The sequence below is a fragment of the Emys orbicularis genome, chromosome 21 (genome assembly GCF_028017835.1).
Source record: "Emys orbicularis isolate rEmyOrb1 chromosome 21, rEmyOrb1.hap1, whole genome shotgun sequence".
NCBI classification, from domain to species: Eukaryota; Metazoa; Chordata; order Testudines; family Emydidae; genus Emys; species Emys orbicularis.
Window position 1 is genome coordinate 19,763,083 of NC_088703.1, and position 15,387 is coordinate 19,778,469.

The following is a 15,387-nucleotide window of genomic DNA, read 5'->3' on the forward strand; positions in this document are numbered from 1 at the left end:
AGTGCCGGCGGCTAAATCACTCTGTGCCCTGCTGTGTTCATGGAGATGCAATAAAGGGCCCAAGGTGAGAACACGCCCCAGCTCCTGCCCCACACTGAACAGGGTTAAACACGGGCCGGGAGCGGGGTCCAGAGCCTGCAGCCTGCTCAGCCCCACGGCAAACCCCCCATTGACCCCTGGGACCGGCTGTTACAGACACAGCAGAGCAGGAACCAGGGGAGCTGTGGCAGGCGCCGTGTGAAACGAGGGGTTTGTTCCAGCCCCAGCCCCGTTCGCTGGAGCGAGTCTCTAGCTGGAAAATCCCCTGGGTTTGGGCATCTCCCCGCTGGCCCCAGAGATGCTAGCGACTGTCCTGGGGGGCAGAGGAGCCAGTGGAGCTGGGCTGGAGCCGGCGTCACCGCAGCTGCTGTTAAAGTCCGACCCCGTTTCCTCCCGGGTTGTGGGTTCAGCCGGGGGAGGGGCGATGGCATTGGGGTCCCTCTCTCCGGCTGCTCTGCTCAGGACGTCTCCACGGAGCAGGGTCCGGACAGCCTGGTGGGCCCAAGAGACAGGGGGTGACAGCCACGAGGGTGAAGCGAGTTGTCAGGGTTCCCTCCCCACTCTGAACTCTAGGGTACAGATGTGGAGACTGCATGAAAGACCCCCTAAGCTTATATTCCACCAGTTTAGGTTAAAAACTTCCCCAAGGCACAAATTCCTTTCCTTGTCCTTGGATGGTATTGCTGCCACCACCAAGTGATTTAAACAAACATTCAGGGAGGGGCAACTTGGAGCCCTACCTCCCCCCAAATATCCCCCCAAGCCCTTTCACCCCCTTTCCTGGGGAGGCTTGAGAATAATATACCATCCAATAGGTTAACAAAGTGAGTACAGACCAAATCCCTGGTTTTCAGGACACTGAAAAACCAATCAGGATTCCCCTCTAGGCTCAACTTCAAAGTTACAAAAACAGGAATAAACCTCCCTCTTAGCATAGGGAAAATTCACAAGCTAAAACAAAAGATAATCTAATGCATTTCCTTGCTATTACTTACAATTTCTGGATTGTAAATTTGTAGATGTATCAGTTCAGGATCTTTTTAGGAGCTGGGTTACCTGCTTGATCTCTCTCTTTGTCCCGAGAGGGAAACAACAAAGAGAGCACAAACAAAACCTCCCCCTGCCCCCAGATTTGAAAGTATCTTCTTTTCCCATTGGTCCTTCTGGTCAGCTGCCAACTAGGTTACTTGAACTGATTAACCCCTTACAGGTAAAGGAATTCTGTACCTCTGGCCAGGAGGAATTTTATGTTACTGCTGTGATGAAGTGAGAGAGTTTCTTGGTTTTCCTTGTTTCCTATGGGCGATTTTCTTGGTTTTCCTTGGGCTTGGGGCCGGTGATATCAGATGCCCAGCTGGGAAGCAGGGGGGCTCGGGGCTGGAGAGGGGGAGCAGGCAGAGCCCACCTGGATGCAGGGGAGACTTGGATGTGCTGTGCTGAGGGAGGCCAGGCCTGAGGCCCTGAGAGTTTCCTGTGCTGTGTTCAATGCTCAATAAACCCTCCTGTATTATGCTGGCTGAGAGTCACTCTGGTCTAGAGAACAGGGTTGCATCAACCCCTTCGGGGGGTGGAGGCCCCGGGGGTCCAGAGCGAGTGGACTCCCTGAGGGGGCCCACGGCGAGAGATAGGCATGCTAAGGCTCAGAGAGGTGCGGCTCCAGGAGGTGGAGGGGCTTAAACCCCTGTGGGAGAGTGGACCCCCGGGAGAAGGGCTGTCTCACTGAAAGGGGCACCCCCCACGGGGCCAATAGTGGGCATGATCTATGAGTCCGTGACAACTGCATACATAAGGGTTGTTACCCTTCCCTTTAAATTTATGACACGAGTGTCTTTCTTTAAGGCCCCCAAAGGGTGGTGGGTGGCACAGGCCGTCCCCGCAATATTCTGTCCACCAATGAGGCCTCGTTTCCGACACCCTAATTTTGGGTCACAGATTTCTGCTCCCCCACTTCTCCTGTGTCCCATGCGGGCCCCAGCCCGGCCCGTGAGTTCTGTCCAGCGGCCGCTCGGGTTGGACTAATCCCGTCTTTCTGTCTCGCCAACTTTCCCCCAACGTTCATTCATCCAGGTTCTCGTGACGCTGCCTGAACTTCTCACTCACCTTCGTCGGCTGAACCCCCCCACGAGGAGACATTTGGAGGCTTGGGTAACACAGCCGCCCCTGGGGTGGGGAGATTTGGGGGGCAGGGGAGCAGGAAGCTCTGGGGGTTTGTACAATAGAAATACAGAATGGGGGGAGGTCTAGGGAAAAAGGGGGGAGAGAAAAGGGGCTGGGGGACAGACACGTGGGGGGCAGTAAGTGCCATTATTCCAGCACCAGGGCCAGACGCAGCGCCACACACACAGAGAGGCCGAGGGCTCTGACTCGGGGGGCTGTGGGGGCTGGGATTCTGTGGGATGGGAGGGGCCCGGTCAGGTCTGGGGGATGAGCCCTGGTGGTCCTGGGGGATTTAACGACCAAGCTGCCTGTTGGGAAAGCGCTAGGACCAAATGCACCCTGCCCAGTGAGATCCTGAACGCCATGATGGGGCAGCGGGGAGGGGGGACCAGCGCTGCCACCAACGCCCTGGTGCCCAGCTCCACCCAGCCTGGAATGAGGCACTGAGCCAGGGGTTACAGCTACAGGAAGCCAGCGATGTCTCATCTCTTCCTGTGTTTCTTACACATTGTCTCTAATCTGCAGGCCAAATCTACCTCAACCAAAGCAAGCAGTGTCCCTGCAACACCCAGGAAACCTTGGAACCATCAGCCTGACAAGGCGTCATGCCACTCGCAGCTTGTCTGTGTCTCTGTGGGGAGGAGGGGACAGCTCACCCTCAATTTACCCTGCAGCCTGGGGGATGGTGCAGTGGGCTGAAAGCCAGAAGACCACAGGGTCTGGTCTTCAATCTTTGACTGACCACTATTTCCATGCAGATTCCCCCTCTCCTTTTTTATTTTGTCTTCAAACCCAGCTGGTGACCCACGGAGGTAAACTTAGTACATGATCATGCAGTTAAAGGATGTGTGGCACATGGCCAAGTGGGCAGAGTTAAGGTTGTTCAGGAAACCTTAACTGTGGCAACTGCTGATTCTGGAAGGTTTGATGTTGCACCTTTCTCTCTCAGCCTGCAAACCTGCCCACGTGCGACACGAGCCGTGGCACCGTGTGAGGAGCAGGCGCAATGGGGAACGTCTGGGTTTGCTGCCCCTTGTGCCAAAGCTGAGCGGTGATGACGGGTTTACACTGTAACGCCTGGTTCTAAGGGGCTTTTCTCAGCATGTGAATTAAAGCAACCAGGTTCAAAAGAAAATCAGAGAAAGAGAAATTCCATCCTGGGCCCCCAACGGGAGAGAGCATCGATATTAGCCATCAAACCCCACTGATTTCCGCCCCATCTGTGTGCCCTGAATGTCGCGGAACTGCTCCGGCATCCCCCACTGGCCACTCCCTCTGGATCCCGCAGTATTTTAAGATACCCCAGTAGCTTAAACCGCCCCTTTCCCAGTATCTCACCGAAGATGGCCGTCTGAGAGACAGCTTAGCGCTCTCTGGAGGTAGGGGTATGACGCACGCAGAGACTTCACCCGGCACCGGGGCTCTACATGGAATCACGGGACAAATGCACCGGTCCGTACACAACCAAGCAACCCTGCCCGCGTTTCCCTGCTCCAGCTCACCCATCCTTCAGGGACCATCTGCGCCCAGGGGGTAGACAGCTAGGGCCCCTCCACCACTGGTTTATCTCAGGGTCCGGGGCGATTCCATTGCAATGGGTGGACACTTTAGGTCAACTACCCTCTCTTGTTAGCCCTTTGACACCCGCCTCGGGCATTAAAGCCCTGCCTGGATGCCTGGTGTGAAGGGGGTGCCAATCTTAGTTGGGGGGGTCTGTGCAGCGCCTGGCATGATGGGGTCCCCGATCTCAGTCATGGGTGCGGGTCTGAGCAGTACCCTGAGCAACAGGACCCTGAGCTTGGTCATGGGGGTCTGTGCAGCGCCCAGCGTGATGGGGACACTTACACTGTCCCGGTGGTGGCCCTTGCACTAACACTGGGAGTGTGGTAATAACAGGGTGTGAGGGAGGAAGAGGCCAGGGAGACACAAGCTGCCAATCACCAGACACACACCCCCCCGGGGGGTATCACACTTTCTTTATTGAGGCCCGGTCCCTGGTTCGTATAACCAGGGCGGGGCCGTATAAATACAGGAGGTGCCGGGCAGCGGTGAAGCTCAGCGCTCGCGGCTCCAGAGGGGGGCGACGTGTGGTACCATCCCTCAGCCCTCTCCTGCCGGCGGCTCCCCTGCCCACCTGGGGGGCGGGGCTTGACCAACCACCCTGGGGACCGGGTGGGCTCCCCCAGGGCTCCCCCCACTCCGACTCATCTGCTCTCCCTTTGCCAGGGCGATGGGGGACCCACCCTGGAATCCAGGGTGGCCATAGGCCGGGATGGGGGCAGAGCGGGGAGCTGGTGGGAGGGGCTGAGATAGCCCAGGGTGGAGAGGATGTTGGGGGGCAAGATCACAGTATGGGGGGGGGGGGCTAATGGGGGAGGGGGAACAGAGAGGACTGGGTTGGACAGGACGGAAGGGTGGTTGGTAGGCTGGGGCTGGGGGGCTGGAAGGGAGAGGGTGGAATAGACCGGGGGGGGTGGAGTGGGGGGTGAATTCCAGCAGAGGGGGCTCCATGGAGTGTGTGTGGGGGCCTATTCCTTCTCTTAGTCGCCTGCGGGCCCGTGACGGCCTGTGAGGGGAGAGAGAACCCCATTAGCTGCACCCCTGAGACCCCCCCTTCCAGGACAGAGGGGCCTCCCCAGCCCCCCCAGGACAGATGGGGTCTCAGCTCCGCTCCTCCTGCCCTGGAACCCACCCAAACCCCAGTCCTCCCTCTGAGCGTGGGGAGATGCAGGAGAGCACCAAGTGTGAAACAGACTGGGGGGGCAACTTCACCCCAAATACCCCCCGGGAGCTGGGCTGTAGCGGGAAATCGAGGTGGTGGTGTTGTGGAGGTGGGTGCAGGCACCTGTCAGGACTCCTGGGTTCTCTCCCCGGCTCTGGGTGAGAAGTGGGGTCTAGTGGTTAGAGCAGGGGGGCTTGGAGCCAGGACTCCTGGGTTCTCTCCCCGGCTCTGGGTGGGGAGTGGGGTCTAGTGGTTAGAGTGGGGGGGAGAGGGGCTGGGAGCCAGGAGTCTCCAGCGTGACCTCACCCCACTTCCCACGCCAGGACCAACTCACTGGCCTCAGTCTTGCAGGTGTCTCTCCTCCCAGCAGGCCTGGGCTACAAAGAGCAGCGCCAGCAGCAGGACGGCGGCCCCCAGGCCCAGCCGCAGCGCGTTGGTCTGGCTGTAATCGGTGCCCCCAGAATCCAACCCTGGGGGGCGGGAAGGAGACAATGGAAAAAATACAGGGTTAGAGATCGGCTCTCACAGCTAATGACCTATGGGGAGAAAATCCACCCACACTGCTCCCGCCCCCGCTGAGAGGAGAGAGAACCCAGGAGTCCTGATCCCCACCCCTGGGCTCTAACCGCTAGACCCCACGCTCCTCCCAGAGGGACACTCACCCCTCCATCCCCCCCACAATCCTCCATCCATCCCTCCGCCTACACACCCCTCCGTCCATCCCCCCCATCAGGGCCGGCTCTAGGCACCAGCAAAACAAGCAGGTGCTTGGGGCGGCACATTTGCAGGGGGCGGCATTCGGGCCATCCTTTTTTTTTTTTTTTTAAACTCACATCCTCCCCTCTCGCGGAGCCATGGAGCAGCTGGGGATCCAGCATGGGAGCTGAGAACCCACGGGACCCTGGGAGCTGTAGTTCCTTGGCTAACTCCCTGCCCATAGAGCCAGCCCTGGAGCAGGGAAAGAACTACATTTCCCAGCATTCCCTTGGCCGCTAGCCACAGGAAAGGGATGGGGAGGGAGTGGGGAAGCTGAGACCCCATGTGCTTGCCGTGGAGGGGAGCTGGCTGCTAGAATGGGGTGGCACTGTGAATGGGGGACAAGTATGCCCAAGGAGTACAAGGCTTTGCCCCAGATATCCCCTTCAGAAGACTTCCCCAGACTGCATTAGGGATACTGGTGTGACCTCACCTTGCAGCAGCCCCCAAAGAAGGAATTGGGTGGACTAAATGGACAGTGCCCCTCTCTATCTGAAACCTAGCAAGGGAGGTACGTGGATCCCACTAGAATTTAAAATGAGAAGTAAGGGGGCAGCAAAAAACCTAGAGCCGGCCCTGCCCCCCATACTCACACCTCCGTCTATCCCCCCCATACTCACCCCTCCATCCATCCCCCGCCTCAACCCTCCGTCTATCCATCCCGCCGCGTACACATGCCTCCATCTATCCCCTCCCAACCCTCTGTCCATCCATCCCTCCGCGTACACCCCCGTCCATCCCCATACACCCCCCTCCATCCATCCCCACATCCCCTCTGTCCATCCATCCCTCCGCATACACACCCCTCCATCCATCCATCCCCCCGTCCATCCATCCCTCTGCGTACACACCCCTCCATCCATCCCCCCCAACCCTTCCTCCATCCATCCCCGTATACACCCCTCTATCCCTCCCTTCCCCCACACTCCTCCATCAACCCCCCACACAACCCTCCATCCATCCCCGTACACATCCCTCTATCGATCCATCCCTCCCTCCCCCCACACCCCTCCATCCATCTCCCCCACACCCCTCCATCCATCCACCCATCCCCACACACCTTCTCCATCTGTCCATCCGTGTCCAGCCCCCATGGTCCCTGGCCAGTTCCCAGGCAGGTCTGTAGCCAGTCCACACCCAGCGCCCACTTCCCCCCCAGCTTAGCCCAGTGCACACATGGCCAGACCGATTAACCCTTGAACTGCTGGATGTCCCCGGCCGCTCACTCACCTTGGGTCCGCACCTCCGTGTCATTGAGAGCCAGGTCGAAACGGGTGCCCGGTTCCTCCGGCCCGTAGTGGCAGCTGAAGACCCCACCGGGGCCCAGGGCCTGCTCCTCCAGGAGATTGAAGCCAGACGGCACATCGTCCCCATCAGCTGCGATCCAGGCCAGGGGCTCGGGATCCCCGTCTCGGTACAGGAAGAACCAGCCGCCCGGGGCGTCGGGGATGGAACAATTCACCCGGAGCTTCCCGCCCACGTCCACGAACCGCTCCCAGGTGCTGGGAACGTCTGGAAGAGCAGAGAGCCCCCATGAGACGCTGCTCTGGCCCCGCATGGCCCCGGCTGTACCTGTGCCAGGGCAGGGTCATCGGCCTGCAGGGGGCGCTTCCACCCACGGACCCCATGGCAGCATCTCACAATGCACTGGGGTGCATTAGCCAGCAGCCCTCGGTCCTGGGCATCCTGCAGAGCTCCCACAATGCACTGGGGGTGCATTACCCACCAGCCCTCGCTCCTGGGCCTCTGCAGAGCTCCCACCATGCACTGGGGTGAATTACCCACCAGCCCTCGCTCCTGGGCCTCTGCAGAGCTCCCACCATGCACCGGGGGTGCATTACCCACCAGCCCTCTCTCCTGGGCGCCCTGCAGAGCTCCCACCATGCACGGGGGGTACATTACCCACCAGTCCTACACACCCCTCTATCCAACCCTCCCCTATCTCTCCATCCATCCGTATAGACAACCACCCACCCCTCCATTCATCCCTCCCTCCCCAGACACACCCCTCTATCCCTCCCCCATTCCTCCCTCCCTTCCTCCCTCAATCCCCCCATCCCTCCCTTACACACCCCTCCATCCCCCCTTCCATCCATCCATATAGACAACCACCCACCCCTCCATCCCTCCATGAACCCTCCTGCCAGCCATCTCTCCACCCTTCCATCCCCACACACGGCTGTCCGTCCATCCAGCCGCCCCCATACACCGCCAGCCAGCCGCTGCCACAGACATCCAGCCACCCCCATGCCCCTGTGTGACACGGAGCCAGAAAGGGCTAAGCACCTAGCAGGCTACGTGACCCAAATTCAGCCTTTGGGGACATATTAGAGCGTATGTCAATGGGGATTGGGGCCATTCCACGTCAGATACACTAGAGCTTCGTTAGCGCACTAGAAGACAGTGAGTGTATTTGTCTATGTTTTCCCGGAGCAGCGGTTCTCAACCGCTCGCAGCCCAGTCAGCATACAGCTGCGGCCCATGTGACATCCTCAGGGCCATACAGGTAGGACTGGATGCGGCCCACATCACCATAGGCGCCGACTCCTTGGGTGCTCCGGGGCTGGAACCCACCAGCCACTCCCCTATCTGCTCCCCACCACCAGCACCCCAGCGCCTCCGGCCTGCTGGCGGGCCCTGCGGATCAGCGCCTTCCCATCCCTCCCCGCGCCTCCTGCGATCAGCTGTTTCACGGCGTGCAGGAGGCTCTGGGGGGAGGGGAGGAGGAGCGAGGACGCAGCGCGCTCGGGGGAGGGGGTAGAACTGGGCGGGAAGAGGTGGGGTGGAGAGGGGGCAGGAAGAGGCAGGGGTGGGGCCTTGCGGGAAGGGGTGGAGTGGGGGCAGGACCTGTAGCAGAGCTGGGGGTCAAAGACCCCTTGGCACTTTGGAAAGTCGGTGCCTGTGCACATAACACATTGTGGCCCATCGTGGTCAATAGGTTGAGAACCACGGACCTATATCTTGTTAGGGGTTAACCATGTAACCAGACGGTTCCTGTCCGTCTCTATGCTCTGCTGATTCAAAGAGCAAAAGGGAATATTAACATTTAGCTGGAACTTGGCTATAACAATGTCCTTGTCTATATTTCTCTTCGCAATTCGTAGCAGACCGTCTAGGAACTGCTTAAGGGATAATTACCTTATACTGCTGAATGCACCTAGTGACCTGTGTCTACATAGAAAACAGGTGATTCTCCTTCAAAGCCCCAGTGCTTCACCCAAGGACTGCAGGCTGCTATGAGGCTGCCAGAGAGCTAGGAAGGGACTTGTGGGACCTGATCCTGTCGTCTCAGATCTGCTTGAGCTTCATCAGGGGAAGTTTGAGTCACCAGGCTGAGGTCTCCAGCTCCAGTCTGGGGCACCCGGGCCTTGGACTGAACCTACAGACTGATTCTCAAAGAACATTTTACGACTCTAAAGCTCACATCTCTGCTATGAAACTGACCTACAAACTGTATTCGTGTCTGTACAGGTAACGATCTTTTAACCTGTACTCTCTGTCTCTCTCTTTTCTTTTTGAATAAGTTTGAGTTCAGTTAATAGGAATTGGCTGTGAGTGTGTATCTGGGTAAGATCTGAGATATGCAGTGACCTGGTGGTGATGAGTCCGATCCTTTGGGATCAGTAGAACTTTTTATATAAGGAACAAGATTTTCAGTCATCCTCATCATACGTGAGTGGGAGCCCAGGGCTGGGCGGCTCTGAGGGAGCTGTGTTTTGGCGTCTGGGTAACCAGGAAGGTGTTGGAGAAGCTCTGGGTGAATCAAAGTATTTGAATAGCCACCAGCTTTGGGGGATCATCTACCCCATTCTTTGCAGGTTGCTCTGATTGAGCAAACTCAGTGTGGCCTCCCCTAGGGACCCGGTCACAACCCCTCCCCCCATCCATCCATCCATCCATCCCCCCAACCCTCCCTATGCCCCATCCATCCCCACACCCTCTCTCTATCCCCCATCCAGCCATCCCCGCACACCCTCCCTCTAGTCTATCCCATCCATCCATCCCCCCACACCCTCCCTCTATCCCCCCATCCATCCATCCCCCCACACCCTCCCTCTATTCCCCATCCCCCCATCCATCCAGCCATCCATCCATCCCCCCACACCCTCCCTATGCCCCATCCATCCATCCCCCCACACCCTCCCTCTGCCCCATCCATCCCCCCACACCCTCCCTCTATCCCCCATCCATCCCCACACCCTCTCTCTATCCCCCATCCAGCCATCCCCCCACGCCCTCCCTCTATCCCCCCATCCATCCAGCCATCCATCCATCCCCCCACACCCTCCCTATGCCCCATCCATCCATCCCCCCACACCCTCCCTATGCCCCATCCATCCCCCCACACCCTCCCTCTATCCCCCATCCATCCCCACACCCTCTCTCTATCCCCCATCCAGCCATCCCCCCACGCCCTCCCTCTATCCCCCCATCCATCCCCCAATCCCCCCACACCCTCCCTCTATTCCCCATCCCCCCATCCATCCAGCCATCCATCCATCCCCCCACACCCTCCCTATGCCCCATCCATCCATCCCCCCACACCCTCCCTATGCCCCATCCATCCCCCCACACCCTCCCTCTGCCCCATCCATCCCCCCACACCCTCCCTCTATCCCCCATCCATCCCCACACCCTCGCTCTATCCCCCATCCAGCCATCCCCCCACGCCCTCCCTCTATCCCCCCCTCCATCCCCCAATCCCCCCACACCCTCCCTCTATTCCCCATCCCCCCATCCATCCATCCATCCCCTCACACCCTCCCTCTAGTCTATCCCATCCATCCATCCCCCCACACCCTCCCTCTATCCCCCCATCCATCCATCCCCCCACACCCTCCCTCTATTCCCCATCCCCCCATCCATCCATCCATCTCCCCACACCCTCCCTATGCCCCATCCATCCCCACACCCTCTCTCTATCCCCCATCCAGCCATCCCCCCACGCCCTCCCTCTATCCCCCCCTCCATCCCCCAATCCCCCCACACCCTCCCTCTATTCCCCATCCCCCCATCCATCCATCCATCCCCGCACACCCTCCCTCTAGTCTATCCCATCCATCCATCCCCCCACACCCTCCCTCTATCCCCCCTATGCCCCATCCATCCCCACACCCTCTCTCTATCCCCCATCCAGCCATCCCCCCACGCCCTCCCTCTATCCCCCCTCCATCCCCCAATCCCCCCACACCCTCCCTCTATTCCCCATCCCCCCATCCATCCATCCATCCCCGCACACCCTCCCTCTAGTCTATCCCATCCATCCATCCCCCCACACCCTCCCTCTATCCCCCCTATGCCCCATCCATCCCCACACCCTCTCTCTATCCCCCATCCAGCCATCCCCCCACGCCCTCCCTCTATCCCCCCCTCCATCCCCCAATCCCCCCACACCCTCCCTCTATTCCCCATCCCCCCATCCATCCATCCATCCCCGCACACCCTCCCTCTAGTCTATCCCATCCATCCATCCCCCCACACCCTCCCTCTATCCCCCCTATGCCCCATCCATCCCCACACCCTCTCTCTATCCCCCATCCAGCCATCCCCCCACGCCCTCCCTCTATCCCCCCCTCCATCCCCCAATCCCCCCACACCCTCCCTCTATTCCCCATCCCCCCATCCATCCATCCATTCCCTTACACCCTCCCTCTAGTCTATCCCATCCATCCATCCCCCCACACCCTCCCTCTATCCCCCCATCCATCCATCCCCCCACACCCTCCCTCTATGCCCCCATCCCTCCATCCCCCCCACACCCTACCTCTATCCCCCATCCCCCGATCCATCCATCCATCTATCCCCCCATCCATCCATCCCCCCACACCCTCCCTCTATCCCCCATCCCCCCATCCATCCCCCCATACCCTCCCTCTATCTCCCACCCCTCCATCCATCCACCCATCCCGCCACACCCTCCTTCTGTTTCCCCATCCATCCTATAGACATTCACATCTATACAAAATGAGCTGAGAAAACGGTGCCCTAGAGGGGAAAGGCCCCTTCCCCCATTCCCCACCCCCCTGAGCCAGCCAGTCCCTGTCCTGGGGCCGGATGGAAGCTGGCACCCCCTAGAGGGAAGAGGCCCCATGCCCCATTCCCTGCCCCCTGAGCCAGCCAGTCCCTGTCCTGGGGCCGGATGGGAGCCGGTGCCCCCAGAGGGGAGAGGCCCCATGCCCCATTCCCCCCACCTGTGACCCTGAGCTCCAGGGGGTTGCTGGCGTTGGACCAGATGAAGGGCTCGCTGGTGGTGTGATAGTAGCAGGTGTATCTCCCCACGTTGGCGGCGCTGGCATTCCCCAGGTGGAACTCGGCCGTGGGGGGGTCTCCGCGAGGCGCCCGCTCAGTCCAGAACTCCCGTGACCGGTACAGCACAAAGCTCATCCCCGCATACGGAGCCCAGCACCGGATCGTCCAAGTCTGGCCGGCCAAGACCTCCGTGCCAGGGCTGACGGCGATGGACGGCTTGGGGTAGCGATCTGGGCCTGGCACAGGGGAAGCAGAGTGTTGGAGTGGGCTATTGGGTACCCCGAGCAGGAGTGGGGGCTGTGGGGGGCAATGGGGAGAGTCCGGTATCCTCCCACCTGACTTGGACCCACGGGCCCATCTACCCCGGTATCCCATCTCCTCCCTTCCCCCCCGAATCAGAGCCACCGGCCCATCTACCCCAGTATCCTGTCCCTTCCCTTTCCCCCAAATCAGAGTGACGTGCCTATCTACCCTGGTATCCCGTCACCTCCCTTCCCCCCAGGATCAGAGCCATGGGCTCATCTACCCCGGTATCCAGTCCCTTCCCTTCCCCCCAAATCAGAGCCACAGGCCCATCTACCCCGGTATCCCATCTCCTCCCTTCCCCCCAAATCAGAGCAATGGGCCCATCTACCCTGGTATCCCGTCACCTCCCTTCCCCCCAGGATCAGAGCCATGGGCCCATCTACCCCAATATCCCGTCTCCTCCTTTCATCCCAGGATCAGAGCCATGGGCCCATCTACCCCGGTATCCCATCTCCTCCCTTCCCCCCAAATCAGAGCGATGGGCCCATCTACCCTGGTATCCCGTCTCCTCCTTTCCCCCCAGGATCAGAGCCATGGGCCCATCTACCTCGGTATCCCGTCCCTTCCCTTCCCCCCAAATCAGAGCCACTGGCCCATCTACCCTGGTATCCCGTCTCCTCCCTTCCCCCAGGATCAGACCCATGGGCCCATCTACCCCGATATCCCATCTCCTCCCTTCCACCCAGATCAGACCCATGAGCCCATGTACCCCAGCATCCCATGCCCTCCTGCCCCCCGGATCCGATCCCCAGGCCCATCTTCCCTGGTATTCCGCCCCCTCCCTGCCCCTGGGACCAGACCCTCAGGACTCACCGCTGGTGATGTTAGCAGGGTCGCTGAGCGGGGACTCCACCCGCCCCCCGGCCGCGTCCCAGTTCCAGTAGCCGCAGCGGTACCGCTCGCCAGGGCTGACACTGGGCAGCAGGAATGTCATCTCCAAGCCCTGCGCCGGGGCCCGCTCCTCAGCCACAGGGCCTGGTGTGCCGTCCCGGTGCAGGGTGAACCAGCCTCCCCCGAGTGACCCTGGGGCAGAGCAGCGCAGCTGGATCCCCCCCTCGGCACCTGCGGCCCGGTCCCAGACGAGGGACGGCTTCGGCAGGGCTGGAGACACAGAGCGGGGGGGGGGGGGGAGTGAGGCCTCTGGGTGACCCCCAAACAACCCCCCTTCCTTCCCCCCTTCGCCCCCACCCCACCTGAGCCCCCCATACACACAGCCCCTCTTTCGGCCCTACCCCTCACAGCCTGTGCCTTACCCTGCCCTCTCTCCTAGAGCCCCTTCCCTGCATTCCCCCACCCCACCGAGGGGTCTCCATGGGCCCCGGGGTGACCCCCTTCTTGATGGCCTGTACAGTCCTCATCTGCTCTGACAGAAATAGAACCCAAGAGTCCTGACTCCCAGCCCCCAACCACTAGACTCCACTCCCCTCCTACAGCCGGGGAGAGAACCCAGGAGTCCTGGCTCCCAGCCCCTCTGCTGTAACCACTCAACCCCACTCCCCTCCTACAGCTGGGGATAGAACCCAGGAGTCCTGGCTCCCAGCCCCCCTGCTCTAGCCCCCTTCCCAGCTGTGGGGCAGGCAGCGACACTCACCGACAGTCAGGAGCAGGACTGGCAGAGTCACGGCCATGGTGGGCAGCCGCGCGGCCAGCGATGGGGAAGTGGCAGGACTGGGACGGAGGAACCAGGATGAACCCAGCTCTAGGAAATGAGCCACCGGCCACAATGGAAAAACCTCCACTTCCGATTCTGATGGGGGCCCAAATGCTGCGGGGGGGCTGCACCTCTGCTACATGTATTACAGTAGTGCCAACCAACCTCAGGGGCCCCGTCGCGCCAAGCGCTGCACAATCCCCCCCCACACACACACACACTGAGCTTAGGGCCCCGGGGCGCTGCACAGACCTCCCCCCACACACACACACACTGATCTTAGGGCCCCGGGGCGCTGCACAGACCTCCCCCCCACACACACACACACTGAGCTTAGGGCCCCATCACACCGGATGCTGCACAGTCCCCCCCCCCCCCACACACACACACACTGAGCTTAGGGCCCCGTCGCGCCGGGTGCTGCACAGACCCCCCCCACACACACACACACACTGAGCTCAGGGCCCCGTCGCGCCAGGCACTGCACAGACCCCCCTCACACACAGACACAGACCCCTCACACACACACACACACACACACACACACTGAGCTCAGGGCCCCGTCGCACCAGGCGCTGCACAGACCCCCACACACACACACACTGAGCTCAGGGCCCCCGTTGTGCCGGACACTGCACAGTCCCTCACACACACACACACTGAGATCAGGGCCCCGTCGCGCCAGGCGCTGTACAGGCCCTCACACACACACACACACAGACCCGCCCCCCCCCCCCCCCACACACACACACTGAGCTCAAGGCCCCGTCGCACTGGCGCTGCACAGACCCCCCCACACACACACACAGACCCCTCCCACACACACACATACACACACTGAACTCAGGGCCCCGTCGCCGCACAGACCCCCCCCCACACACACACACACACTCAGCTCAGGGCCCCCGTTGTGCCGGGCACTGCACAGTCCCTCACACACACACACACTGAGATCAGAGCCCCGTCGCGCCAGGCGCTGCACAGGCCCTCACACCCCCCCCCCCCACACACACACACACATTGAGCTCAGGGCCCTATCGTGCCGGGCGCTGCACAGATCGCCCCCCCAGACTGAGATGGGGGGGTCCCATGGCACTGCGCGCCGCAGAGACCCCGTGCCCCGACTGAGATCAGGCCCTGTCGTGCTAGGCGCTGCATGGACACAAAGTGAGGGGCACTCCCTAGAGCTCACAGGTGAATAGACAAAGGAAGGACTGTTCTCCCCATTTCACAGACGGGGAAACTGAGGCACAGAGCAATTCAGTGATTTGCCCATGGGGGGGAGGGTAGAGCCAGGAATTGGACCCAGGTGTCCTGAGCACAGCACTGTGCCTTACCAAGACCAGCCTTAGGCTACCTTGCACTAGCCCTGCCACCCAGCCAGCCCTGGGAGGGGAGTGTGGTCTAGTGGTTAGAGCAGGGGGGCTAGGAGCTAGGACACCTGGGTTCTCTCCCTGGCCCTCGGAGGGGAGTGGGGTCTAGTGGTTAGAGCAGGGAGGGCTGGGAG

The 15,387-nt window shown here is 60.8% G+C and overlaps 1 protein-coding gene and 1 pseudogene across 1 annotated transcript; both read right to left on the bottom strand.

Moving 5' to 3' along the window:
• LOC135893071 (immunoglobulin superfamily member 1-like) overlaps positions 1-3,951 on the bottom strand; it is a 28,686-nt pseudogene extending 24,735 nt beyond the window's left edge.
• Positions 3,952-5,257: 1,306 nt separating this feature from the next.
• On the bottom strand, positions 5,258-12,058 carry LOC135893072 (T-cell-interacting, activating receptor on myeloid cells protein 1-like). Its single transcript, XM_065420859.1, has 3 exons — positions 11,866-12,058; positions 6,905-7,186; positions 5,258-5,388 (listed from the first exon to the last, which is right to left on the bottom strand). Exons 1-3 carry the CDS (start codon positions 12,056-12,058, stop codon positions 5,258-5,260), a joined length of 606 nt encoding a protein of 201 aa, XP_065276931.1.
• Positions 12,059-15,387: the final 3,329 nt, after the last annotated feature.

Coding starts and splice junctions, on each gene's coding strand:
- LOC135893072 (XM_065420859.1), bottom strand. CDS start 12,058: ATGAGCTTTGTGCTGTACCGGTCACGGGAGTTCTGGACTGAGCGGGCG. Junction 7,187..11,865: donor CCTGGAGCTCAGGGTCACAG/GTGGGGGGAATG, acceptor CTGCTCTTCCAG/ACGTTCCCAGCACCTGGGAG. Junction 5,389..6,904: donor CACGGAGGTGCGGACCCAAG/GTGAGTGAGCGG, acceptor CCCGCCCCCCAG/GGTTGGATTCTGGGGGCACC.